The sequence below is a fragment of the Hyperoodon ampullatus genome (assembly GCF_949752795.1).
Source record: "Hyperoodon ampullatus genome assembly, chromosome: 6".
In the NCBI taxonomy this organism is placed as follows: domain Eukaryota; kingdom Metazoa; phylum Chordata; class Mammalia; order Artiodactyla; family Ziphiidae; genus Hyperoodon; species Hyperoodon ampullatus.
In genome coordinates, this window is record NC_136919.1 from 23586492 (window position 1) to 23613343 (window position 26852).

Consider the following 26852-nt stretch of genomic DNA (forward strand, 5'->3'; position numbering starts at 1 on the left):
CAGAGCTGAGAGTTTTAGGAGGGGCTTAGGAAACCAACTAAATACCCAGATGTTTCCATGGACAGATAGATCTCCTTGGAGATGGAGGTAATCCTGTCTCCTTTAGTGGTTGTTCAGATAGATGTGGGAAAGGAGACTTGACACTCTGCGGAGAACATGGAATTTGGAGTCCCATGGACCCTGTGTCAGTCAGTGTAGCATGATCTGGGCCTGTCACCCTTCTGAACCTCAGTCCTCTCATCTGGAAACTGGGAGGGCAGGCAGAGAGGGGGCGGGAGGACACATAAGCATCTGCCTGTCCCCAAATGCTGTTTTGTAACCCTTGGTGTCTCCTGTGTTGCAACCCTTGGTGTCTCCTGTGTTGCAGGCTATGAATCCAGGGCATGCAGTGACTCCGAGGAGTCCTCTGAAATAGACTGCGTGTTGGAGCCCCTCTCTGACAGACACCTGCTGAAGCTGGGCCCCTGCAGACCACTTGTAGAAGAGGAGCAGCCTCCTGGGGACAGCTCTACGCCTGAGGTGGCCGAGAAAGGCCCAAGCACCTGCGGGGCCAGCAGCAAAACAGACAGTGCTGAGTCTGAGGCATCGGACTCGGCCAACACTGAGAGCCGAGGCTGCAGGACCAGTGGCTCAAGCGAGTCCATGGATGCCCTGGAAGAGGATGACCTGGATGCCTGCTCCTCCAGCAGGTCCGGCTTCTTCCACCTGAGCTCAGTAGGCTTCCCAGAGAATCTTGATTCTGACAGCCAAGAGGAGAGAAGTAGGATCGAAACCAGTGGCTTTCTCTGTCTCCTGGACCTGGCTCAGAGAGCCAACCCTGAGTGCCAGAAGACAGAGTTTTCTGAGAGTCCCGCTCCTGAGACCTTCAGCTGGGGACCAGAACTGAGTGCGGTCAGGCTGGACCCCAGGATGTACGAGGGCAGCCAGATTGACTACTACAACCTGTGCACCAGTGTCTCCCCCGCCAGCCACCTGAGCGACAGCTCGGACAGCACAGCTTCCCGGCAGGGTCGGGGCCTGGCAGCCTGGGCCCAGCAGGGCGGGCCTGAGGCCCAGCCCAGCTCCACACTGCAAGCGCTGGCCCTGTGCCTGCCGCTGGCCTTGGAGGATGGCAGTTCGGATGAGGAATACTATGATGCAGCTGACAAGCTCACACCCCCAGATGCCTTCTCAGGTAAGCCCTCCCTCGCAGGTCTGCGGATTGTGCAGGCAGCTCCTCAGTACCCACCGGGGGCAGGGGCCAAGCTTGATGGGAAAACAGGTAGGTAAAGCACGGTCCTTGTTCTCTTTTGAGGTGGGCCAGCTGGGCTCAGTGGATTACATTACGGGCATCCCGACTTCAAGTAAGGGCTACAAGGGAGGTTCAGAGAACTGTGGGCAGGCGGAGATGGGTGGCATTAATTCAACAGTGGGAATCAGGGAAGGCTTCCCAGAAGAGGCAGCAAGTGGGCCAGGCATTGTAAGATGGACAGAATTTACACAGAAAGAAAAGGGTTTGACAGCCCAGCAGAGGGAAGCAGCTGTGCCACTGTTGACCCCAAAGCTTTAAATGAGGCCTTGAAACAAAAAGAACCTAACTGGGGGCTTCCTTGGTGGCACAGTGGTTGAGAGTCCGCCTGCCGATGCAGGGGACACGGGTTCATGCCCCGGTCTGGGAGGATCCCACATGCCGCGGAGCGGCTGGGCCCGTGAGCCATGGCCGCTGAGCCTGCGCATCCAGAGCCTGTGCTCCACAACGGGAGAGGCCACAACAGTGAGAGGCCCGAGTACTGCAAAAAAAGAAAAAAGAACCTAACTGACAGGCTGTTGGTGGCCCTGAAGGGACCCGGACATAAGGCAGGGGGATCATGTTTCTTTCAGGATCCTCATCCCTTCCTCCACAAAGAGTGTGGGGTGTCTTTCCACACAGAATGACTTCCTAAGCTGATCTGAGATCCTTGCGGGACATTTACACACACACACACACACAGTCTCTCTCTCTCTCTCTCTCACTCTGCACTCTGAAGAAAAAAATTGGAAAATAGCACACAGACATTAGGGGTGACCTACTAAGAGCTGGGGAAGCTGCAGCCCTTTTCTTTGTTCCAGCCCTTTCCTGTTGCTCCCTGCCCTCTAGCGGTTTCCCGTTGCTCGTGGGAGAAAGGCCAGCTTCTTGGCAGCCCCTGCAAGGCTTCTTGAGGCCCTCTGTGACGTGGCCTCTGCCTGTTTCTCTCCTTCCCCCTGAGCCCTCTCCATGCATTCCTGCCACACAGACCTCCTTGCCATTCTTTAAAAGTGCCCAGCTCTTTTCTACTTCCAGCTTTTGCACATGCTGCTCTTTCCACCTGAAACATTCCTCACCCTGATCTTTGGTTGCTGATGCCCATCCATCTATCAGGCCCCAACTGGAAATTCACTTCCTCTGGGAATATTAACCAGACTGCCAGGACTAGGGCAGGTTTCCCCATCCCTGTCACACACCCTGGGTGCTTCCTGCCTGGCACTTAGCACTGCCTGTAGTTGCATATTTATTTGTGTGATTTTTGTATTGATGTTTCTCTCCTTCACTAAACCGAAAACTCCTTTGAGTGTGGGAACTGTGCATTTCACACTCATCTCTGTGTCCTGGCACATAGTGCCTGGCGGTTGCTGCTAAATGGATAAATGAATGCACTCTCCACCATCTACCTTGACTTCATTAACTGACCTAGAAACCTATGGCCAGATTGTGCCCTGCTTCCCACAGAACCCAGCCAACTGCCATCCATGCCCCCAGCCTTGCCCTTCTGGGTCAGCCATTATGCTAGAGGCAAGATGGGCGTGAGACAGACCATCAGTCAAGGCCTTCCTTTATGGGAGTCCAGTCAGGGATATAAGGTCCACACTGGACACTCCCTCTTTTACAGAGAGCCAGTGAGGTGCTGGGGAGACAGCCCAGACCTGGGACTCCTGAGCCTGGGGTCTGGTCTGGCCCCTGACTCAGTGTGGGAGCCTCTCCCTTTTTAGGCTTCAGAAACACCCTTGGTCAGTGGCTGTAGGTGGCCTAGAGCGGCAATTCCAAAACGTGGCTGGAATTCCAAAACATCGAAATCACCCAAGGGACCTGGTTAAAATACTGTAAATTCCTAGATCCCAGCCTCAGAGATTCTGATTTAGGAGGTCTGAGGAGCAGCCTAGGATTTGATGAAGTTTTTAATAAAGTTCAGCCAGGGTGCAAAAAACTGATCTGAGTCTAAGAGCCCTCTGATTCTCAGGTGCTAGCCTGTGATCTTAATTCCTTCTGGCTGATTCCCAGGACTTCTTCACAAAAGTGCGTCTCCTTGCAGAAAGATCCATCCTGGTATGTGCAAGACCCCTCACGCCCATGACTGAGAGTCACAGCCACTTTTTGTCAAAAGAAAGCTCACTTGGGACCCTCACCCATGTAGTGACAATCATAACAATGACAGCACTGGATTCCTTTAGTGAACACCCATTAGGCACAGGCCTTGTGCTAGGAGCTTGATACATACTAAGTCATCTAACCAGCATGGCAGTGCTGATCGACACCACTGGTACTGACTGACTTGGGTTAATGTAAGCACAGAGAGAAAGTGTTGAAAGGATGTAAGATAGCTTGGAGGATTGCCAGCAGAGGTGAAGACCTGGTTCAGACACAGGCAGCAACCAGATCAGGGGGTGGGGTAGCAGGATTCTTCATTGTACTGTCAGGATACTGTGGCTGCAAAGAATGGGCTCTACTGTTTTTTGTGTGTGTGTTTTTTTTTAAATCAATGTGTTTGAGTTTGAAATTTTAGGAAATTTTGTGACTGACTTTCTAGGTCATAAATCTGACCACTTGGCTGATGTGGATAGGGCCCCTTCATTAATAGTTCCAGCAGACTGTAACCACTGGGGAGATGTCATTCCCCAAAAGGAAGTTGGGGTACTGTGACCAAAAGATAAGGCAATGGATCTTGGGCAACCAAGAACCAAAAAAGGTCTACCACGGTGATCATCCCCATCTTTCAGAAGAGGAAATTGAGGAGCTCAAGATTTAACGTGCCCACGGTTACACAGCCCAGCCAGGATTTGAACCCAAGCAATCCTGAGTCCTGAGCCCAAGATCTACAAGTCTCTTTGTTTTTCTGCTTTTCATGTTCTTTTTCCTTTCTTGGTTCTCAGGGCTCAGAGCTGCTTCTGCTGCAGAAACCAGTGCCACAAGCTCACAGAATAAGGCCAGCACTTGCAGCCCTGAGGACAGCCTGCATCCTGGGCCAGGTGGAAGAGAGCCAAGCAGAAGGGGAGGGGTGAAGAAGTATGCCAAGACCCTGAGGAAAAGAAGGTCTTTCCTACAGACCAACTACACCTGTCAGGTCTCATTTCCCCTGATGCCATCAGCCTCCCTGGAGAGCGTGGACGACGTGTGCTACTATGACCGGGAGCCCTACCTGGCCCTCAGTGCACCCTCCCCAACTGTGTCCTGTCTGCAAGATGTGCAGGGTGAGCCTGGCCTCCTGGAGACCAAGGCCCTGGGGCTGCTGGCTCCCCTGAGGGAGACCAAGAGCAAAAACCCAGCCTCCCGGGCCATGGAGATGGAGCCTGAGACCATGGAAACCAAGTCGGTCATCGACTCTCGAGTGTTTTCTATTTCTGCCATTCGCCTCCGGATTGACCCCAGCCATAAAGAGAATTCAGGGATTGCCCCTCTGACCGCCAGTGTTGCCAGTTCCCCAGCAAACACTCCTCCCAGTCCCAACCCAGGCTCATCTGGCCCAGATACGGCTCAGGTAGGGCTTCCCCAGACCTCATCTCCATTTCAAGACTCGGATGGCAGTGCCCCCCGAGAACTTGCCATGGAGCTTGGGGACAGCACCCCCTCCCTCTCCAGTGCTGACTTGAACCCAGACAGAATCTGCCTGACCATCAGCCCAGGGCCACATAATATCTCTCAAGGAGACACACTAGAGCTGGGAGGAGTCCAGATAGAAAGAGGACTGGGATCTCTGTTTACAAATCATATGCAAGAAACTGCCCCCCAGGACACAGGGTCTCTGTTGTCTCCTCAAGACAGGCCTAGAAGTGGTGAATGTGGAATAAATTCAGAAAAGAAGATGGCTTCTTTCCCTACGAAGGAGGAGCAGCAAGGACAACTATCTTTGGAACGTGATAGAGAAGTTACAAACAAAAATGGCACCAACTTATTTCGTGATGAATCTGAGAAGGATCCAGGTGACCCCAAGGGTGATGTGTTGAATGCTGTCCCACAGACTATTGGTGTCAGTGCTCCAGCTGGTGGCATGGTAGCCTCCCTCTCCTTGGAGACTCCTGTAACAAGGACTGAACAGACCCCACCACATTCCCCCAGAGACCCCCAAGGACAAAGCAGAGAAACCCCAGACCAAGCCTGCCAGGCCCAAGAACAAAAACTATTGGCAGAGCTGGATTTAGACCTGGATTTCTTGCTTAGGAACCAGACCATTTCATCAGCTTTCCCTCTGGAGGAGGTCAAGGCAGAGCCACCTAACCATGTGATAGGGGAAGATACCACCCCTAGGGACACTCCTCAGCAGGTCTGTTTGAATCCAGGGCCTTCTCTGCCAGAGCCACTACCGTGTTCCCAAGAGGAGCCCCACTTAGAAGGTTCAAATCATTGTTCACTGCCAGAAAGCAAAGACAAAAGCCCTAGCATGTGCCTTCCTAATGAGAAGTCTTTCCTGTGCTTTGCCCCAGAAAGCTATCCTAAAGTTTCTGCCAGTCTCAGGACGGCCACATCTTCGGGGTTTGCAGGTGTGAATGAGACTGTGGCCCCTACGACTGGGATGGAGCAGTGCAGCTGCCAGTTCTCCTATGCCACGTGCTTCCATGGCCTGCAGCCAGAGACGGAGGAGGAAGACAGGGGCCTGGAAGCACACCCCACAGCCCCCCTCACCTCACCACCCTCTGCAGGAGGCCAGCTGGCCCTGCCCTGGAGGCCTGCCCGGGCCCACAGCTGCAGCACTGAGCCCCTGTCGAGAAACAGCCACATCTGGCCAGAGTACTGCACCAGGGCTCTGAGACAGCTGAAAGCTGCCCCTGCCAGCACCCCCGAGGGCTTCATCCAACTCACGGAGAGCTTGCTGGAATTACAGGACATTTTAGAAGCTTCCTGGGGAAATGGGAACACGCACCCTCCCGAGAAGTGCACCTGGCACTTTTCTGAAAGCCGGAGCCGCCTCTGCATGGGCTCCCAAAAGCTCCTGCTGAGCTGTCAGCACGTGATCAGAATGGACCAGTCCCCCGAGGAGATGCAGGGTGCTGTGCGCGACACCTTCCAGCACCTGGTCCAGCTGGCCAGCCTGTGCTTCCAGTTTACAGCCTGCAGCCGCTGCTCCACCCGACACAGAGAGGCAGCGGGGAACCTGAAGGATGTGGTGTACACCTACCACCAGTTTGTGGAGGCCGCTAAGCTGACCTGCGAGAGAGGCTACCATGACCTGAGTGTGAAACTCTTGGCCCGTCAGTGTACGGGCCTCACAGCCGCTGTATTCTGTTTGACCCAGAAGTTCTGGTTCTCCACTGCCCTGTGAGCGGGCCAGTTGCCCAGACCCCCTGACCTGCCCTGGACACTTCCCTGAGCAGCTCCTACCATTCCTCTGCCCACCCCTCTCAAATGTTTATTATTTAGAGCATTCAAATAAACTGCTGCTTAATCTTTGCCTGAATCATACAGAGTGATGACAAGTTTGGGTCAAAAGCATCCGCTCATATTTGTTCAACAAACATTCACTGGCTTATTCATAAAGATGAGTAAAGGGCTTCCCCGGTGGCGCAGTGGTAGAGAGTCCGCCTGCTGATGCAGGGGACACGGGTTCGTGCCCTGGTCCGGGAAGATCCCACATGCCGCGGAGCGGTTGGGCCCATGAGCCATGGCTGCTGAGCCTGCACGTCCGGAGCCTGTGCTCCGCAACGGGAGAGACCACAACAGTGAGAGGCCCGCGTACCGCCAAAAAAAAAAAAAAAAAGATGAGTAAGACAAGCCTCTGCCCCTGGCCAGGATGCTCACAGGCCCTCTGGGTAGGTACAGATAAGCAGATTGCCATCAGTAATATGTGTACCCTAGGAGGAGCATACCCTGCGAGTGTGGAAGCAAGAAGTCACAAACTGTCCCAAGAAGGCAGGGATGAGGGAGGAAGGTGGAGTCACTGAAAAATTGGCTTGACTTCTCATATCACGCTGATTTGGCAATAACCTCTGCAAATAGGAGTGAATACTTGGGATATTTGATAGATTCCACCTTCACAAGTTTTGGTTTGCAGCACCTGCGCCTAGAGGCCTGGTATTCTTGGAGGCCTCACTGCAATAAGCATAGGTTGCCACTAGGTGGCAGTAAGCAACTTAGTTGCATGGCCCCCCATATCCAGGTGTGTGCTCTGTGCTTTACCTGAAATTGATTCCACCCTCTATCCGTTTTAAATATCTAAAAAGGCAAACATTAAAACCCAGAACTAGGGCTTCTCTGGTGGCGCAGTGGTTGAGAGTCCGCCTGCCGATGCAGGGGACCTGGGTTCGTGCCCCGGTCCGGGAAGATCCCACATGCTGCGGAGCAGCTGGGCCCGTGAGCCATGGCCGTTGAGCCTGCGCATCCGGAGCCTGTGCTCCGCAACGGGAAAGGCCACAGCAGTGAGAGGCCCGCATACCACAAAAAAAAAAAAAAAAAAAAAAAAAAATCCCTGAACTAGATTTGCCTTTTTAAGAATAATATTAGAGCAAAAGAAATATATTCAGTACCTTTCTCACTAATTCCAGTAGAGCCACTTAATCCCTGTTAATCTTGGTGGGACCTTGGTCGGACATGCTACTTAACCTCTCAGTGCTTTGGTTTTCTCTTCTGAATATTGGGGATACTAGTGCCTGCTTTGTAGGGTAGAAATCTAGTAAATACTCAATAAAAGTTAGTAATAATCCCCAAAGTTTATGGATTCTTCTCCTAGTCTGAAACCCTTCCTTGCATTTTGTTTTCAGACTCCAGGAAAACTGACCTGAAGACAGTCTTGGGAGGCCTTTTTCCCCTGGCTTTTTTGTCCAGGCAAAACGTGGTTTAGACACTCACTTTGGGCTATCAGAATTTACTCAAGGGGTCCTTCTGGGGCTCCTGATCAGTTGTGGGCTCAGTGGTTCCTCTGCAATTTGTCTCCTCTAAAGCTCCCTTATTTCTCTCCTTCACCCAGCAAAAGCAGGGCAAAGATGAGGGTGTTAAGTGACATACCCAAGCTCTTGCCAATCAGAAGGAAAGCAATATTTGGGGAGAAGAGAAGAGAATCTACCCATCCCCTGTTACCAGTTACTTAGTAGCCAGTTAACCAGTACTAGTGCCAGGAAAAGATTTATTTTCTTAAAGGCCTGTTTCTTTTCACAGAATACTTTGAATAAAATTTAAATAAGGCTCTTGAAAACAGATTTAAAGTGATTTCATGACAATGGAAAAGAGGAACAATAGGACACCCAAATACTAAAAATTGTATGATGCTAAACAAGACTTGAATACTTTTACTGTGTTCACAAGCTTAGGGAAGGAGCTCAGGACTTCAACTCAATCAGAGCTTGAATCCTGGCAGTGTTGTTATAGGTGCTTCTCTGAGCCTTATTTTCCCCAAATGACAAAAGGAAATAACACTAGTCTCATTTAGTGACGGCCTACAATGTGCCAGATGCCTTATTTGGATAACTTGAATACATTTTCTTATCAACACAACACCCCAAACTAGAGATTGTTATATAATACACATTCAGCATTATTGTGAGAAATAAATTCTCATGGAAGGCAGGATGGAGACTGTGAAGCCTCAGGCACAGGCACTCAAATGTTTTGTTTCCTTCTTCCTTTGCTTCCTCTCCCCTCAAATCCATTAGCTTCCTTGGGTTGCTACTGTATGGAGCCGGCATTTTTGCTCTGAGCCTCCATGAGGTGTACTAAGTCCCAGGAGTTCTGAAGCAACCCCTCATTGCTTGTTGAGAAGGCAAAGTACAGGGGGTTTGCCATGTTTAGCACTTTCTCTGAGATACACAGCTCCCTACATGAGAGCAGGACAGGACTGCCTACTCCCCAACACAAGAATCAATTGTTTTTAATGACTGAGAAACGACTGGATATTTACACTCCTTCATTTTTCCACCCACCATCATATTGGCGGATTTATTTCTTTAAACAAACATTTATGGTACACCCATGCCAGGGTGCCTGATGTAGGATTATGGATGTAAATAGTTGGGTGAGAATCTTATCTGCAAGGGCTCTTGGTCCAAGAGGTAAGATGACATGTAGAGATAGAGACCTACGTAAGGCATGGTGTCCTCAGGACCACCAAAGAGAACAGATAAGGTGCTGTAAGAGCTCAAAGGAGAGAAGTAATTGGGGGGTGTTGGGGGCAGTGGTGATCAGGGAAGGCTTCCTGTAGGAGGCAGCATTAATTAGAACTAGTATGTCAAGAAGTGTTGATTGGGGACTTCCCTGGTGGCGCAGTGGTTAAGAATCTGCCTGCCAATGTGGGGGACATGGCTTCGAGCCCTGATCTGGGAAGATCCCACATGCCACGGGGCAACTAAGCCCGTGCACCACAACTACTGAGCCTGTGCTCTAGAGCACATGAGCCACAACTACTGAGCCTGTGTGCCACAACTACTGAAGCCCACGCGCCTAGAGCCCGTGCTCCGCAACAAGAGAAGCCACCACAATGAGAAGCCTGCACACCGCAAGGAAGAGTAGCCCCTGCTTGCTGCAACTAGAGAAAACCCACACGCAGCAAGGAAGACTCAACACAGCCAAAAATAAATAAATAAATTTATAAAAATAAAGTCTTTTTTTTTTTTTAAAAAAAGAAGTATTGATTGAGTAGCTATTGTGTGTCAGGTCCTGATTTTGGTAGATAGGAAGGTAAGTTTTTCTCAAGAAGGGAGAAAAATCACTTGTTTATCCTGTTGACAAATATTTACTGTGCATTGGCACAGGGAATACAATCACTAACATGATAGATGTAAGTCCCCTCAAGGAACTTATAATCAGCAGGGAAGACATAGGGAAAAAAAAAGATTACTGATAGGTGAAGATTGAAATAAAGAAAATGAAGTGTGCCAAGATGGGGCTGGGATGAGCCAATCTTCCCGGGGGGGGGGGGGCGGGGTGGTCAGTAAAGGCCTCTCTGAAGAGGGAAGGTTTAAGCAGAATCTTAAAGGGTAGGAAGGAGCCAGCCATGTAAAAAGTGAGAGAAAAGGGAACAGTAACTGCAAAGCCTTTTGTTGTGTTTAAAGCATTTCAAGAAGATGGGTGCGACTGGAACACAGCAAGCTGGAGGAAGAGTGATAGATGAACCAGGATGAACCAGCCAGGAACCAGGCCATGCAAGGCCTTGGGGAGGTTAGATTTTACATCCAATTACAATGGGAAACCACTGAGGGGTTTGGAGTAAGGGAGACACATAATTATTCGGCAAATGGATGGAGGCCGGAGGGGGCTGAGCAGTGATACCAGCTAGGTGGCCTTTTCTGTGGGGAAAAGCCCCACTTTTGAATGAGCTTCATGAGCTCATTGAAAAGTGAAGAGACACCAGAGCAGTGGCAGGGAGGGAGGAAAGGTATTCGGTACAGCTGAGTGCAAGGTGCAGGGACTGGCAGGTGTGGTGGGAGCAACTGAAGACCATCTGAGCCACTTTGCAAGTCCTGCTGAGTGGAAAGCCAAGGCCAGCTTCTGAGCAGAGAAGACAGCTGGGTTTCCGAAAAAGCCCTTTGAGGAAGAAAGCATGTTTAGTTTTCATATTTTACAAGTTGCTCCAGTAGCAGATTATAAAGGATGGGTTAAAGCATGGACTGGGGAAGGGGTGGGAGGTGCTGGAGAAGCTGTGGAAAGAAAAGTCCTGAGGGGAAACCGTGAGGCCAAGGACGGATCCAACAAGGCTGTGGTTTCTTGGGCAGGAGGTATTTCAGGCTCATTCATGGTAGGGTCTCTCGAAAGCGTGAGACCCCTAGGACCGGAGGAAAAAAGGGAAGAGTGGTTGATAGCTTTTATCAGGCCAAGGCTTGGACAAGTCGCTTCAGGTCTCTGAGACTCAAGTTTCCCCGTGGATCTGTGAGGCGAGAAAGAGGAGGGAGAGTGGCCAGAGGCTAGACTCATTCGTGACCTGCCCAAGCTGGGATATCTGTTATGATCCTGGATGGCCAGCTAGTGGTGAGGGGAACTATGTCAGCTCGTGGGCTCTTCTGGTTGTGGGGAAGCCCAGGGAGACCAGGGGAAGGCAAGGCCCCCAGGTTGCGAGATGAGGGGTGGTTCGAGTCTGGTTTCAGCCCACCTTCGCCGTGTCCAGCCCTTGACAGCCATCAAAGCGCCTGTCACCTGCAGCAGCCCTGTGCGGTCGGCGAGCGGCTGGGATTGTATGCCCAGCTAACATGCGAGGAAACGGAGGCTCAGTGAGGCGCGGCAACCTTCTGGCGGGACGCAGCTCCTTAGTACTACCGTGGGCACGGCAGCCGAAGCCCAAGTCTTCGCGGAACACACAGCCGCTAGGCTGAAAACGACAACTCCCAGAATGCTACTCGGAGAGGGGCAGGAACCGGAAATGAAGTCGGAGGCGGGGCTTGGTGGGTTTCTCTGCTGCTGCGTGAGGTGGCGGGTTCAGGTACGCCGGGGCCTCGTTGCCGGCAGGGGTTGGGGCTGGGGGTCCGTCCTGGGAGTGTCGCCTCGTTCGCGGGCAGGGCAGACGCCTGGGGAGCAGGCGCCCGCCCAGCAGTCGTGTGGCCTCATGTCCCCCACCTTCTTGGCGCTCTTCCTTCCTGCTTCTCGTCGTACTCGCAGCTTATGGACCAGACTGGGCCTGTACGCGGGGTACACTCGAGATTGGGGTCAGGGTGTTCTAGTGCTGAAGGTGACCGAGGAGTGGAGCCGGCTTTGGTGGCTAAAACTTAGAATGAGGAGATGAGAGAAGCCTCCATCACTTCGCGCCCAGGGATATGCTCATCAGGTGGGACTTGGGTTAGAAAAAAGTTCTGAGGCCTCTGTCAACGCAGAGATGGTGGAGTGGAGGATTTATTAATTCAGCAAGTCTTTATGGAGCGTCTGTTATGTACGAAGCCCGTTGCCAGGCACTGAGGATGTAGTGAACGAAGCAAACAGAACACTTGCTTACATTATAGGAAGGGGAAAGTTCAGACAAAAAAAATAAGTAAAACGTGTGCCATGTTGGATAATGAGAATCTGAATGAAGTGAGGAAGGTAGTCATATAATTATCTAGGGGAAGAGGATTGAGGTAGAAAGACCAGCAAGTGCAAAGGCCCTAAGGTGGGAATATCCTTGGTATGTTTAAGGAACAGCAACAGCAAGTAGACCAGATAGTGCAGAGAACAATGGATGATCATTAATTTATCAATATAGGCCATTGTAAGTGTCCAGACAAATAATCAGTAAACAGTCTATAATAGGAATAGAAGAGAGTTTTATTCTAGCCACATTGAGGACTATAGCATGGGAGACACAGATTCAAGAAGCACTTGAATTGTGTTCCTCCAGGCTACAAAATGGGGCAAGCTTATAAAGGCAAAAACTTCAAGGTTACAGTTAGTTACATGAGTTATTTATCAAGAATTATAATTGGAGCTGGCAAGAAGTAAGGGTGCTTATTAAGTAAGGATTGGTTGGGGTCTGAAATGGTTGCATAGTTACAAGGGGAGACCTTGAGACCGTAATATTGCAGCTGGCCGGTGTTGTTCTGAGTATGACTGATGGTGTCCTTGGGTGTGGTACAGTTCAGAGAAAGTTCAAGTTCTCAGTGATGCAGACGTGCCTGAGACCAGATCTTCAATGGCCACCCAACCCCATTTTTGTATTCCTGAACTATTACTCCATTTTAATTTCAACGTCATCAACTTGAACAGGTATCTCACAGAGATATATCATGAATTACCAATAAGGTGCATGAAAAAAAGCTCAATATCATTAATAATCAAACAAATGCAAATTAAAACAGTGAGGTTCCACTACACAAAAATGGTTAAAATTAAGAACCCTGACAACAGCAAATGTTGGGGATGATGCAGACCAGCTGGAACTCTCACAGACTGCTGACAGCGGTGTGTAATGTTACAATCATTCTGGGAAATTGATGGCAGTTTCTTACGAGTTAAATAGCACCCATCCTATGACCCAGCAATTCTGTTAGTACTTAGCCAACAGATACGAAAACATATGTCCACAAAAACGCTTGTATGAGAATTTCTTGGCCGCTTTATTCGTAAAAGCCATAAACTGGAAAAATCTCAAATGTCTATCAACAGGAGAATAAACAAATTGTGGTATATTCATATGTGGAATACTGCTCAGCAATAAAAAGGAACAAGCTACTGATACATGAAGCAATATATATGAATCTCAAAAACAAGTTGTGAGGCAAGATGCCAAGTTCAAAAGAGTACACACTATTTGAGTCCATTTAAATACCATAAGGCACAGCTAATCTATGGTTATAGAAAAAAGAGCAATGATTGCGTTTGGAAAGCAGTGAGAATGGGATGGAGATTGACTTGGAAAGTGCAGAAGGAAGGGAACTTTCTGGAGTGATGGAAATGTTCTATATCTTGATGGGGTGTGGGTAATACAGGCCCTACGCACTTGTCAAAAACTCATTGAGCTTGTATATTCCCATCCCTCACTTCCAACCCCTTCAAACCTCCCCCCACCATCCCTCCCGACCCACAGACTTGTTGAGCTACACCCTTTAAAATCTTGGCATTTTATTGTGTATAAGTTATACCTCAAAAGAATTTAAAGGTCAAGGTAACTAAGAGAAGAGCTAAAAATAAAAGGGGCTAATTAAAGTGACTTGAATTTTAGTGTTTCATAGGGAAAGTTGATGAATCAGGAAGTAATGGTGTAAGCATACGATTTCAGGTTAAGGAGTAAATTACCAGAACTAAAAACACCTGGTTAACAAGCGTTGCAGCCCCCCACCCCCGCGAGGTGGAAGGGGTCAGAGAATTGATCATTACTTTTTTTTTTTTTTTTTTTTTTTTTTTGCCGTACGCGGGCCTCTCACTGCTGCGGCCTCTCCCGCTGCGGAGCACAGGCTCCGGACGCGCAGGCTCAGCGGCCATGGTTCACGGGCCCAGCTGCTCCGTGGCATGTGGGATCCTCCCGCACCGGGGCACGAACCCGGGTCCCCTGCATCGGCAGGTGGACCCTCAACCGCTGCGCCACCAGGGAAGCCCTGATCATTACTTTTCTTACAACTAAGTCTTTTTACCATGTGCATGGATCATATTACATAGATTTATTTTTCAACGATACACTTTTCCTAATATGTAGGTAGCACACTAGGCTCAGAGGAGCAGCCATGAGCAATGGTTATACCATTCTTTGTGACACTTAGCTGTAGACTAGAACACTTCTTAGTCATATCTTCCTCAAGGATTTTGAACACCACTTGGAAATTATTACATTAGTTAAGTGTGTTGTAACAATGGTTCTTCATATTTTTCTGCCTCGGCACTTCTGATGGATATTAGCCGTTTCCACTATGACTGTGGCTTTCTGCTGCAATGATACTGAGTTGGGGGAGGGAATTTGTGCAACCTAGAATTCTTGGTTGGTTTTAGGCTGCTCTTTACCATAATATTTGGCTAGCTCTAAACCTCCCAGGATGTTTCTAGTACAGGACTTTGCATAGAGTAGGTGCTCAGTAAATATTTGCTAAAGAAATGGTTTTGAAAATAAACAGAAACATAATGGGATAGGTGGATTTTGCCATCTCTGTCTCGCCCTCAACTCATACATGCATTTCAAAGAATACAGTAAATGAACTCATTATCTGTGTCACTGCAGCAGTGAATAATCATTGATTTCTTGGGGTTGTCAGGAGTTGTGCTTGTCTTCTAAGAAGTGAATTTGGCTTCCTTACTGCTGAAAGGTTTCTGTGCTGACTTATTTCTCTAGAAGACACACATGCTTTTCTCAGTTCAGTTAATCTGTGTTAGTATTTTACACACTTCTACTCCTTCAGTAACGCAGTAACCCTGTTTGTCATTTGGATATAGGGAAATACCTCTGCAAGTTAAATAATGTAATGTCTCACATAATTGTGCCTTTTCCTAATCTGGGTGAAAAGGACAGAGGACTAAGCACATGGACTGGAAGTTAGAAGGGAGCGCTCAGAAAACAGAGTCACACGTGCTGCAGGAGCAAGAAGTCACCCTAGAGGACACAGGTGAAGATGGCATCTCTGAAAGCTTCCAGCTTCTACAGATTGACGTGGAATGTGAGCATCGAGAGGAGATGACCCTGCCTACAAGCAATGCAGTGTGGCACTCGGTGAGTGGAGTGGATTGTTTATGGTCATGGGCTTTGAGATGACGGAATGTTCCAGAGACCCCTGTTCTAAGGATAGATATTGGTAAAAAAAAAAAAAAGACTGGGAATGAGTTAGGTGTATTCCCAGGGATGAGTTTCCTGGTTTAAGGTTTCAGTTCCATTTGAGTCATAGAAAAAGTAAGTAAAGTTAAGGGGAATTTTTGTACACCTCAGAAGGGTCAGGAAATCTCAACCCTGTCCCTAATAAATTTACTGTGACCTTGGGCATGTCACATCTCTTTTCTGGGGTTCTGCTTTCTCTAAACACAATCTAGTCCTTTTTTTTTTTTAACATCTTTATGGGAGTATAATTGCTTTACAATGGTGTGTTCGTTTCTGCTTTATAACAAAGTGAATCAATTATACATATACATATGTTCCCATATCTTTTCCCTTCCATTTTTGTTTTTAAGCCTAATACCCTTTTTCTCTCCTAACTTTAAATATAAAAAATAATTAAGTAACTATTTCTAATATTCATTTTCCTTTTTGGTGCTTATGAAGTTCTCAAACAATTTTGTTTTCTGGATAACATAAGAAAAATGTCCAAAGAAAACAGAGACACTGGGAAAAGATAGTTGCAGCAAAGAAGAGTAAAAGAAAACAAGAGAAAGAAAGAAGAAAAGCCAACCGTGTAGAAAATTCAGGTAACAATAAATCAGATTGCTGGTGTAATTATATTTATTTCTTAGCAAACTGGTATCTGCCTGTTCCTAGGAGAGTAGGGATAGTGTTTTTAAGTAAAACAAACATCTGGGAGATAGGACCTATTAGCCTATTTTGTTGGGAATCAAAGTATCAAAGAGAGCAACATTTGAGGCTGCCTTTCAAATATAAGTGGTCTAGTGCATGTATGTGTTTATAAGCTCAGAAGTAGAAAGAATGATACCAGCAACAGCCAATGTTTATTCAGTACTGTGTGCTAGGTTCAGTGCTAAGAATTTTACATGGATTACCATAAGGGTAAGTACTTTTATTATCCTCATTTTCTAGGTGAAGGGATTGAGGCTCAAAGAAATTAAATAACATGCCCAAGATCATATAGGTAATAAATGAACAAACTGAACTCTTATATCCAGCAGTGTGCTCCAGAGCACTCATTTCACCGTTCTGCTATACCTAAATTGCCTAATGAATGAATACCTTGCATGAGCTTCCAGTTTCTCTTCATATGCAAAAACTACTCACCTGGCTGGGGAGATTTATTTCTTACTGAATAACATTTTTCAGTTTTTCCATGTTTATTCCTTTCTGATATTTCTACTCTAGGCATCTACCCCCAGCACAGCAAACGTTTTCTGAGATCCTTAACCAAGGAAAGACTTTTGGAAGCCAAACACTCAGGACCAAGACTCTGTATCGATTTGAGTATGACCCACCACATGTCTAAGAAGGTAAAACATCCAATGAACTTTGAATTCCTGCTCACCTGAGGGAGGTCCAGGTGGGAACAGCTTTCACAAAGAACATGACCAGCTCCAGCTTCTATGATTCTCTGGTAAACCAGCAAATGTGTTTAGTTTTCTACACATGGCTACTAAGTTCTGAGATGGCTGTTGTAAAGAATCAGGAAGAGAATAGACATATGGTTTAGTTTAAAATTTTTTCCTTTATCTTCTGTTTTGAGCCCACTGCCTTTTCCTCTTTGCTTATGGTATCCCCAGTCTAGATGGAGCCTTTCAGGTTTAATTCTCCAGAGATGAAATCTTTGGCCTTCTGCCGGGGAGAGGAATATTTGCCTGGTTGCATGTTGTGGGGAGATTACCTGGTGGGAGGTCTTTCTACAATGTGTGTGTTTTAAAAAGCCGCCATTTACCCTGTCGGTGAAGGAGGGATTTTTCACCCTGTGATTCTGGGGATGGCTGAACACACAACACTCGACACTGGACAGATAATATCGATAGCAGTTTATTGGTCACATATACTCAGCCCGAGGGGAGGATGACACTGGACATCATGCAGGGCCACATGGGATTGCACTCGGGAACAGAATGAACAACCAGGGGCCGTGGGGGGTAAGTTTTGTAGTATCAAGAAATTAGATTCCTACAGGAAGATGTGATTGGTTTGCTGTAATAATTCCATGGGCTGGCAGAGAATTGAAACCCATTACTCAGGGATAGCAGGAACCCTTTATCAAAGGAATCCCTTTGATTAAAAAAAAAAAATTGTTTAGCTAGTGAACCTTATCCATGGGAGCAGAATTGGGAGGGGAACTTGCAGTTAGGCCATTCAAGGCCTCTCATTTTCACCAGATATCAAAGCGGCACACAATATTGGGCCTTGATTTTAGGCCTTACACCACAAAAGAAATCTGTGTTTTCCAACATCCCTGTTATACATGCTAGTGTTTGCATGTTTTTCAGAGAAATTAGGATCTGGGATTCTTCCATGGAACCTCTAACTATAGCCCTCTGAAAAGGTCAACTAAGAATTTTCTAATGTTTATATTAATTGAGATATCAGATTAAATCAAATCCAAAGCTTTTTTTTTTTTTTTCCTGTACTGAACCAAATCAGGCCAGATTGTGAAACTACCTTTCTATACGGGTGATGTCTCTAATAAATCAGAATGGAAAGTTAAAACTTCCAAACCTATGACAGCTCCTGAAGTTAGGGAGAAGGTGCCAAGTTTAATTGATGGAGTATACAAACGTCTGCACAGTAATCTAATCTCTTTTTGATAAACAGTAACCATCACATGGTAAGATTTTTTTATATATATAAATTTATTTATTTTATTTATTTATTTTTGGCTGCATTGGGTCTTTGTTGCTGGGCACGGGCTTTCTCTAGTTGCAGTGAGTGGGGGCTACTCTTTATTGCAGTGCGCGGCTTCTCATTGCAGTGGCTTCTCTTGTTGCGGAGCACGGGCTCTAGGCCTGGGATTCAGTAGTTGTGGCTCACAGGATCTAGAGCGCAGGCTCAGTAGTTGTGGCGCACGGGCTTAGTTGCTCCACGGCATGTGGGATCTTCCCTGACCAGGGCTTGAACCCATGTCCCCTGCATTGGCAGGCGGATTCGTAACCACTGTGCCACCAGGGAAGCCCACATGGTAAGATTTTAGGTAAAAGCTAAAAGAAAAATTTTACATATATATATGTATATATTTATATATACATATATATCAGCAGATCCAGAAGGAGGGAGAGGTCTTGGTTTTCTGGGCTAGTATCATTACCTTAACTTTCATCTATAAGGTGTGATACCATGGGATGTAACACACGTGCATACATGCATGTACTCACTCCTGGAGTAAAAGGGCCATTGAATTCATGAGCTTTCCCAGAGTAGTATTCAGTGAACTTACTGAGTAACCATTTGTTGATAATGAATTTAGAAAGAGTGGGCATGTTCCTACCATAAATTATCCTTACTTCTTCGAAGGAATTAAGTAGACTGGCTGGACAGATCCGAAGGTTGTATGGTTCAAATAAAAAAGCTGACAGGCCATTTTGGATCTGCCTCACTGGATTCACCACAGACAGTCCCCTGTATGAAGAGTGTTTGAGGATGAATGATGGATTTTCTAGTTATCTGGTAAGCCTCATTTTGCATATTATTTGGATTGTCATCTGAAAAGTAGGTTGGAGGGGGTAATAGTAAATTTTTTTTACTTTTTCACATTTCAATGTAAAAAAAATACGTTTATGTGTATATGTTATATGTTTTCACTATTACAATCTTTAAAAATTTAGAACCTCTCATCAGTTCTTATGTTTTAAAATTTTCATCCTTCCTCTGCATTGGCAAACTAATATTACCAGTATCTCGGGCTGTATTTTGTATCCAGTGTATTGTATGCTAGACTATGTACCAGGAATGTTTTAGGGACATGCCATGATTCCTTTCTTGTTCTTAGTAGTGCAGAATTAGGGAACATGAATTTTGGGGGAAAGAGAGAGAATCCTTTTGGAAGTAATATGGATTTAAGATGAGTTTTAGGGAGTACTAAGTTACTTTTCAGTACTTTCCCTAGGACCTCTTAAATGTAGTGATTGATATACAGGCAAGAATCCAGATCAGTGCCTAAGAAGTGCCACTAAAAGTGCGCTTGTGTGTTTGCATTATGTAGCTGAGACTGGGTAGTGTGGCCTTTTCCAGAGAGGTCCTCTGCTGCACCGAGTGTGAAAAGCGCCCTGTGTGGTGCTGCACAGTTAGTCATGGTTGCTGTTACCTTAACGATCCCTCCTGTAACACAGCCATTCCCAGCTTTACTTTTCTGTATGTGTTTTATGATTCCTGTATGTGAGCCAAACAGATCCACTCTAAGAGCCACATAGTTCAGTCCCCTTGCTTTCCTGTCTTCATGCTTTTCTTAGGTGATTCCCTCCACTTTGAATACTTCTTCCTTTTGTACGTGTGTCAATCTCACCTCTTCAGAAACCCAGTTCCAGCATTCCCTTTGCTAGAACATTGTCCCAGGTGTTGTCATTCCCTCTCTGTAGTCCTGGGGCATGCTCCCAGTATGTCTCTTAGGGCCTCATACCACTTTCTGTCTCATTTTGTAGGGTCGAATGTCTGTACCTTTCTACTTCCGCTACCCAACTGAGCACTTTCTGAGAACAGGTTGTCAGACATGTATCCTCTTGATGTACCCGGAGCCATGCCTGATAGAAACTACATGCCCTGTAACTAGTTGCTGCAGCGTGGGCTGTGTCTTAACCTAGTTCACACTACATTGGATTGTTTACATTTTTCAGCTAGACATAACAGAAGAAGACTGCTTTAGTTTATTTCCTCTGGAAACCCTTGTGTACCTGACTCCTGACTCAGAACATGGTATGTACTTTACTGCATGCATTCATGTAGCACATTGCATCCAGCCCTTTATTTCATTATTCCTGGGGTCAGAGTTTGTTAAAGCCACCCAAGGTGTATCCAAGAAAAAAAAGGAATGGACGTTAATTGCACACCTCTTATGGACAGAGACCTCACTGAATGCTTCATATTTGTCCTGCCATGTGCACACAGCTGCACAGATTTAGGGTCTCCATCCTCAGCCGGAGCTTGTGAGTTACCTGGTAACCCTCGTGAGTTTTCCTCATCACCTCCTCACATTGACCCTTCTCAGATTGATGTTAGATAAATATTTTTTCCCCAGAAAACCATCTATTTTGCATAATTTTCAATTTTATGGTAGTAAGTTGATCTCAGTATTCTCTTCAATTTTACCTTCCTTTGACATTTTGCCTCCTTTCTGAATCCTAATGGTGATTTGAGTCTGCATATCTGATTAGATATGTCTAATTAATTGACATTTAATTGATCTTTTCAGGGAATTAGCAAATCTAATTAGCAAATCTATCTTTTTGTTTTCTATTTCATTAAATTTCTACTTTTATCATTAATAATTCTTTCCTTTTACAGTCTTTGGATTTAGAAATTATAAAACAGATTGACCTCAGTGGCCTTCATTTTTTCATTAGCTCTTGAAGATGTTGATCTAAACAAAGTTTACATCCTTGGTGGACTTGTGGACGAAAGCATTCAGAAGGTAGGTGTACATTTTAGGCCTGACAACTGCATTTTGAAAAGTGGCGCTTTCTTTTAGAGAAAGAAATCCTTGCCCTGTCATAATCTTAGGCCAAAAGGCCTAAAAACTCAGAGGCAATAGGAAGTAGGAGCCTATTCTGCCTAGGTTGGCCCTCCTACTTGCCAACTTCCCTCTCTTCTCATCAGCAGTGTCTGATGAGCAGCACTGACCTGACAGAATCCAGTCAGGGACTGGAATGGGAAGTATTTGGTAATTACATAAATAACCATTATTGAACTCCTTTCTTCTCTCCTCTCTTCAGTTCTGCAAAGATGACTCTGATCTTGACCAAGGAAGCTTTGACTCAGCATTCTTTTATTTTTAAATATATTTTTTAAATTAATTAATTTATTTATGGCTGTGTTGGGTCTTCGTTTCTGCGTGAGGGCTTTCTCTAGTTGTGGCAAGCGGGGGCCACTCTTCATCGCAGTGCACGCGCGGGCCTCTCACTATCGCGGCCTCTCTTGTTGCGGAGCACAGGCTCCAGACGCGCAGGCTCAGTAATTGTGGCTCACGGGCCCAGTTGCTCCGCGGCATGTGGGATCTTCCCAGACCAGGGCTCGAACCCGTGTCCCCTGCATTGGCAGGCAGACTCTCAACCACTGCGCCACCAGGGAAGCCCTGACTCAGCATTCTTACCAGCTGTTTGTTCTTTGTGAAAGAGCAGTTTGTTCCTTCTTAGGCCATCTTCCCTGTTGACAGAGTCTTATCCCATAATCTCTACCTTAGTAGGACCGTCCAGATTTCTTTTGTTGAATTGGAATTTTATTGGAATAATTGGAGTTTTGAAATATGTTTCTATTATACAAATATTTGTTGAGATAATTTTTTAATATTTAGCATATTGCATAGTTAATAAATAATGATATAATGGTTAAAATGTATAAAAAGGAGCACAGTGAAAAGTAAGTCTACCTCTCATCCTTGTCACCTAGTACCTGCTGCATGAGGCAACCATGCTTTTCTTGTGTATCCCTCTTGATATAGTCTGTGATCACACAAGTATGTGTTTATGGGTATATTTTATATATATATTTTTTTCATATATGTGAGTGTATTTTTTCATTTATATATGAGATACATACACATATTTGACACAAATGATACTTAACTGAATTGCATTTATTCTAAAAAAGAGTTCCATGACTCCATAGTGATAATCTAAAAAATGGGCAGGAGGTGGGGGGAGGAGAGAGCTCTAAAGAATGCCAGTTAATAAATGAGAAATGCATAATAGAATTGAGAAATCATCATTTTGTCACTCTCAGTGTAGTCATTGATTCAGGGAATTGACTGAACGAAAGGTTGTGAGGGAACTGACTATTCCAAGTGGTCTCGAAGTACCAGCCCACAAAAGTGTACCATTACAATAAAGTGATCTGGAGGTCACCATCTTAACAAATGATCAAACTTAGAATCACCAATAGTGACATGTGCCTCCTGATGTGATGGAATCTCACCTGTGAAGTATTCTTATTAGAAAATGTTTAAACTGAATTTAATCATAAACAGATCCAGGATGTGAGACATTCTACAAGACACCTGGACCAGACTTTCAAAAAAAGTCAATGTAATGAAAACTGAAATAGTCATGGGGGCTATTTAAGGTTAAAAGAGATTAAAGAGACATAACAACCAAATACAGTCTTCCACAGCAGAGTGACATCCCCTTTTTTGAAGCAGGCAATTCTAGAGGGCCAGTGAGCAGTGTATGATCTGTAGATGCGCAAATTTAACACACTGTCCTCTTTTTATTTTCCACCAACATTTAAACTGAAAATAACTGGCACAAAGATGTGTTTAGTTGTTACTTAAGAGTTTGGCTTCTTCACAGAAATATGCTAAGAAGAAGATTTCTTCAAGGGGAGTCATTTTATCTTTAAATGTTCAAAGAACAGAAACTAGACTATAAACTCCTTCAGGGCAGCATCCAAGTTTCCTACTAACTTTGAATTCTGTACTTCAGTTCAAAGTGATTATAAAGGAATAGACTTAAAACATAATCATAGCTCATATATGCAAAGGAGTGTTATCCTTCGAAGAAGTCCTTTGAGTAGCTGTACCTTTATCCCATCTGAATTGCATCACTTAAAACATTTTTGGACGTCCTCTTTTGGAATTGTGTTTCATGTGAATCTGAGAGGCAGGTAGTCCAGTGTCAGAACAAAGAAGGTGCTAGGCCTGCTTCACACTGTTCCAGTTGGTTAGACCATACAGTGGCCAGTCAATATGGGCCAGTAAATGAAAAGACATTGACAAGCTAGAACAAGTTCAGAAGAGGTTGACCTGAATAATGAAGGGACTCAAAACTAAATCATAGTCAAGGAAAAGTCAACAGAACTGAGGTTGTCAGTCTGGAGATGAGAGGATTCATAGGGCATGATCCCTGCCTTCAAGTGTCTGAATGGCTGTCCTGTGGAAGGGCCATTTTACTTGCCTGGTGTGGCCCTGGGGGAACAGAACTAGGACAGATGACTGGAAGTCTCAGGGAAAATAGAAAATTTGCCTCAATATCAAGAAGATTTCCTGTTAACTGCTACTATCAAAATTGAAATGGGTTACCCCAGGATGCATGAACTCCCTGTCACAAGGGTTGTCCATTTAAAGCCAGAGGCCACCTGGGAGAAAGTTCGTAGAGGATAGACAAACATTGGGTGGGTGGGTGGAGTGGAATAGTTAACTACCGAGGTCCCTTCCAAACCTGAGTATGCTAATTTTCTCGGTAATCTAAACCTTTAATCCCGAAATCACAAATAAGTAGATGACCTTCCCAGAGCTTCTTACAAGGTAGTGAGTATAATTTAAACTTCAGTCCATGACTCAGGGATATCTTTAAAGGGACATTAGTTACTGTACTGACACTAAATGGCCTCAAATTGTTGGATTTTTTGAGTTCTGCCTTCTTTTTGTAGTTTTCAGAGCCTTTCCTTTTCATTGAACTATACGCTGTCATACCTTAATGCTGTCTTGTTGCTGGTGGTATACCTGACTCGAATCCTGTCTCCCTTATTTCTCATTTGCTGCTACCAATTGGCTATGACTGAAAACTCCAGAGGTCCAGAATTGGGTCTTACTGAGTTAGGGCCAGGAGTGTTCTCCTCTCATTGATTAGACAGCTTGGATTTTTGGATGCAGATTGTGGCTGCAGATGTGCCTCTTTTTACTTATTTCCTTCATGGTTGTAAGTAGTAGTGAGTGGAAGCCAGCAGATAAATGAATCCCAAGTAAGTGAGGTGTTGCTGCACAAGCCATTTTTCCTTATCTACATTTTCTCCCATTCTACTATAGGCTACTTAATTTTAATACACTTATCATTTAATTACAGATGGAAATTGGGATGGTGGTACATGAGGATTCTTACAGTTTGCTCTGCATATTACAATAAGACTATCTTTGTGTATTATTTTTATAAGAAAAATATTTGTGATTTACAGAAGGTGACATTTCAAAAGGCCCAAGAACACTCTGTCAAGACTGCTCGCTTACCAATCCAGGAATACATGGTCAGATGCCAGAATGGGAAAAACTATCATTCAGAGATACTGGCCATCAATCAAGGTACTGCTCACATGGCCCATGCTTAACGTGTATTAGTTCTGCTGCTGCTTCTTTGCGTTGTGTTTCAGTATAAACGGCCCTTGAAGCAGTCTCCCCTGTGACTGATGTGCTTGGACTTTATTGTATGTACTTTGTGACACGTATTCTGGCCTCTCAGAGGCAGTTTTCATTTTCTTCCTGGTTCCCAACTATGTTAAAGATAGTTGAAATTATTCCCTTGTCCTAGAATGCCATGCCTTCAATCTATCATTGAACAGTGAATTCCTATTTGTCCTTCAGGATTCAGTTCACAGGCATCTTGGCTGCTCCCCTCCACATCCCAGGCCACGTCAGGGCCTGTTTTGTTCTCACTGTACTGTGTTTCTCTCTGTTGCAGCATTGTCCATTCACAGGCCTGTATCTCTCAGTGTAGGCTGAGGTCCTTGTAGGTAAGCAGGGCCTGTGTCTTTGCCTCTGTCTCCCCAGGATCTAGTACCATGTGTGGTAGAGTAAGTTTGTTGAATAAAATATTCCAGAACACTTTTTTCCTCATTAGTCATTTACTAGTTCTCTTTTTCTTCTGTATGGTCACTATGTTTTCTGTTTACCTTTCTAACAGTGTTTGATATCCTGTCCACTTACTTTGAGACTCAAAACTGGCCTGAAGCATTGAAGAAAGGAGTTTGTTCCAGAAAAGGCTATACTCTTCAGAACTCAGTGGAATGATGGACAGCCTAAGATTGCAGCTGCAGGAGGTGAAGTTGCTGGAGTTGCCTTGACCAAAGAACAGATCAGAGGATGGTGGTGGTACTCATTTGTCTTTACTTGACATCTTGGCTCTTCACTGGGATAGGAGTTACTAACAGTGACCATATTTTATGCTCTTTTGTATCTCCCATAGTGCCTGGCTCACAGGAAGTGCCCAGATACGTGTTGACTAAAAAGTTTACATAATGAATTAGCCCTAAAACTACATGGCTTTGGATGTGTTCATTCATGTTCTGTACATCTATTTGTGAAATACCTACTCTTTAGAGATAGCTTAAATAATCAAGTAGGTATTATACTATTGAGTCTAATTTTCACTACACGGGCATCATAAAGTTGTATGACTTTCTCCAGCCATCTCGATCATGCTGATTTTCCCCAACTCAAGTAATATGTTGTACATAGACTTTGCAGGATCAGCCTTTCCTAACCTAGCCCTGCTTTAAGCCCCCCATAGCACTTTTTTCCATCTATGGCTCCTACTCTGTCTCCCCTATTCTGAGTATGAGTGTGGAGGGCTTCTCTCTCCTGAACAAGTAGCCTCCTAACAATTTGTGGGAGTATCTTTGTATCCTTCTGAGCCTTGTACAAACTAGATTCTTCATATATAGTTGTGATTAACAGGTCAAAATGAGAAGCAAAAACACAGTATTGATAAGTCTAACTTGAAGGAAGCCAGAAAATACATTGCATCTGACACAAGCATGTTAGGTAACCTAAATCTCAGTGATCTTTTCTCATGTCCTAGTCAGGTAGAGTTGCTTCAGTTACTCTGGCCTGTTTGGGTTAGTAAACTTGATAACTAAGCTGCTAGCAAATTCAGAAAATGTATTCTATATCTCAAAAGAGCCAAAAGGTTACTTCTGTGCTGTCCCCTCCCCTTCACAATTTATTCCCTCAAGAGCTATGATCACTTGATAAATTATATCAGTTTACTACTTTAAAATGGCCCAGTCTTCAGGAAACATCTTTAGGAATACATAGTGCTGCTTGGTCTTTATCAACATACTGAATGAGTTCTATAATCTCTGTCATCCAAAAGGGACCTCCTATAGATAGGCTTCAGGGTCTGTAACTCTTATCATATATATTCTCAGGGAGGTCTCTGACCCCAGAACCACTGACCTGGATCATCTGTCAGGCTTCATTTTCACCTTTAAAGGCTTTGCTTAAAATGCAAATTTCCTCTCCATCACAAACCTCTATTATTTTTTCAAAACCCAGGCAGGTAGTTTTTTGTTTGGCTTCCTGGAAATGATCCTAACAAAGTTAAGATTTCGCTAGACTTGGAATCAGAGATCCTAATCATTGTATTATCTACAGAACAACAAAAAACTAGACATGTCCAAAATATCCTATAACGTGAAAATGAAATATTGTACAGCTATTGAATTTTTAATAGCAGTCATGAAAGAAATATATTAAATGTTGTTTGAAGCAAAGTATATAACAAAGTAGTATATAAAGTATAATCCTGTAGTTCTAATTTGAAAAATATACATTCACAAATAGTAGTTGAGACTGTAGGCCAAGTTAAAGTCTGTGCCTCAGTTTCTTCAACTGGGAGGTTAAGTGTCTTTGCAGTTACTAAGACTAAATGAATTAATCCATGCAGAACATTTTTGGAACAATACTTGATACATGGTAAGCACACAATAACTGTTAGCTGTTACATACTCACCCAT

General features: G+C 45.1%; 2 protein-coding genes across 3 annotated transcripts in view; both read left to right on the forward strand.

The window, feature by feature from the left end:
* The window catches only part of FRMPD1 (FERM and PDZ domain containing 1), a gene marked incomplete at its 5' end in the record, with an annotated part of 46915 nt that extends 40259 nt beyond the window's left edge, over positions 1–6656 (forward strand). Inside the window, 2 exons of one of the 2 annotated variants that reach the window (XM_079706972.1) lie at positions 368–1174; positions 4144–6656. In XM_079706972.1, the coding sequence (XP_079563098.1) occupies positions 368–1174; positions 4144–6527 (3191 nt within the window). In that variant the 3' untranslated portion in view covers positions 6528–6656. The remainder of the gene's footprint in view (positions 1–367; positions 1175–4143) is intronic. The other variant, XM_079706973.1, reaches the window with a different exon arrangement.
* A 4892-nt stretch (positions 6657–11548) lies between these two features.
* TRMT10B (tRNA methyltransferase 10B) lies at positions 11549–25125 on the forward strand (the record flags this gene model as incomplete). Its single annotated transcript, XM_079705942.1, has 9 exons — positions 11549–11606; positions 15085–15287; positions 15865–15973; positions 16596–16720; positions 18714–18866; positions 20030–20108; positions 20756–20823; positions 24297–24420; positions 25019–25125. Exons 2-9 carry the CDS (start codon positions 15102–15104, stop codon positions 25123–25125), a joined length of 951 nt encoding a protein of 316 aa, XP_079562068.1. The 5' UTR covers positions 11549–11606; positions 15085–15101.
* Positions 25126–26852: the final 1727 nt, after the last annotated feature.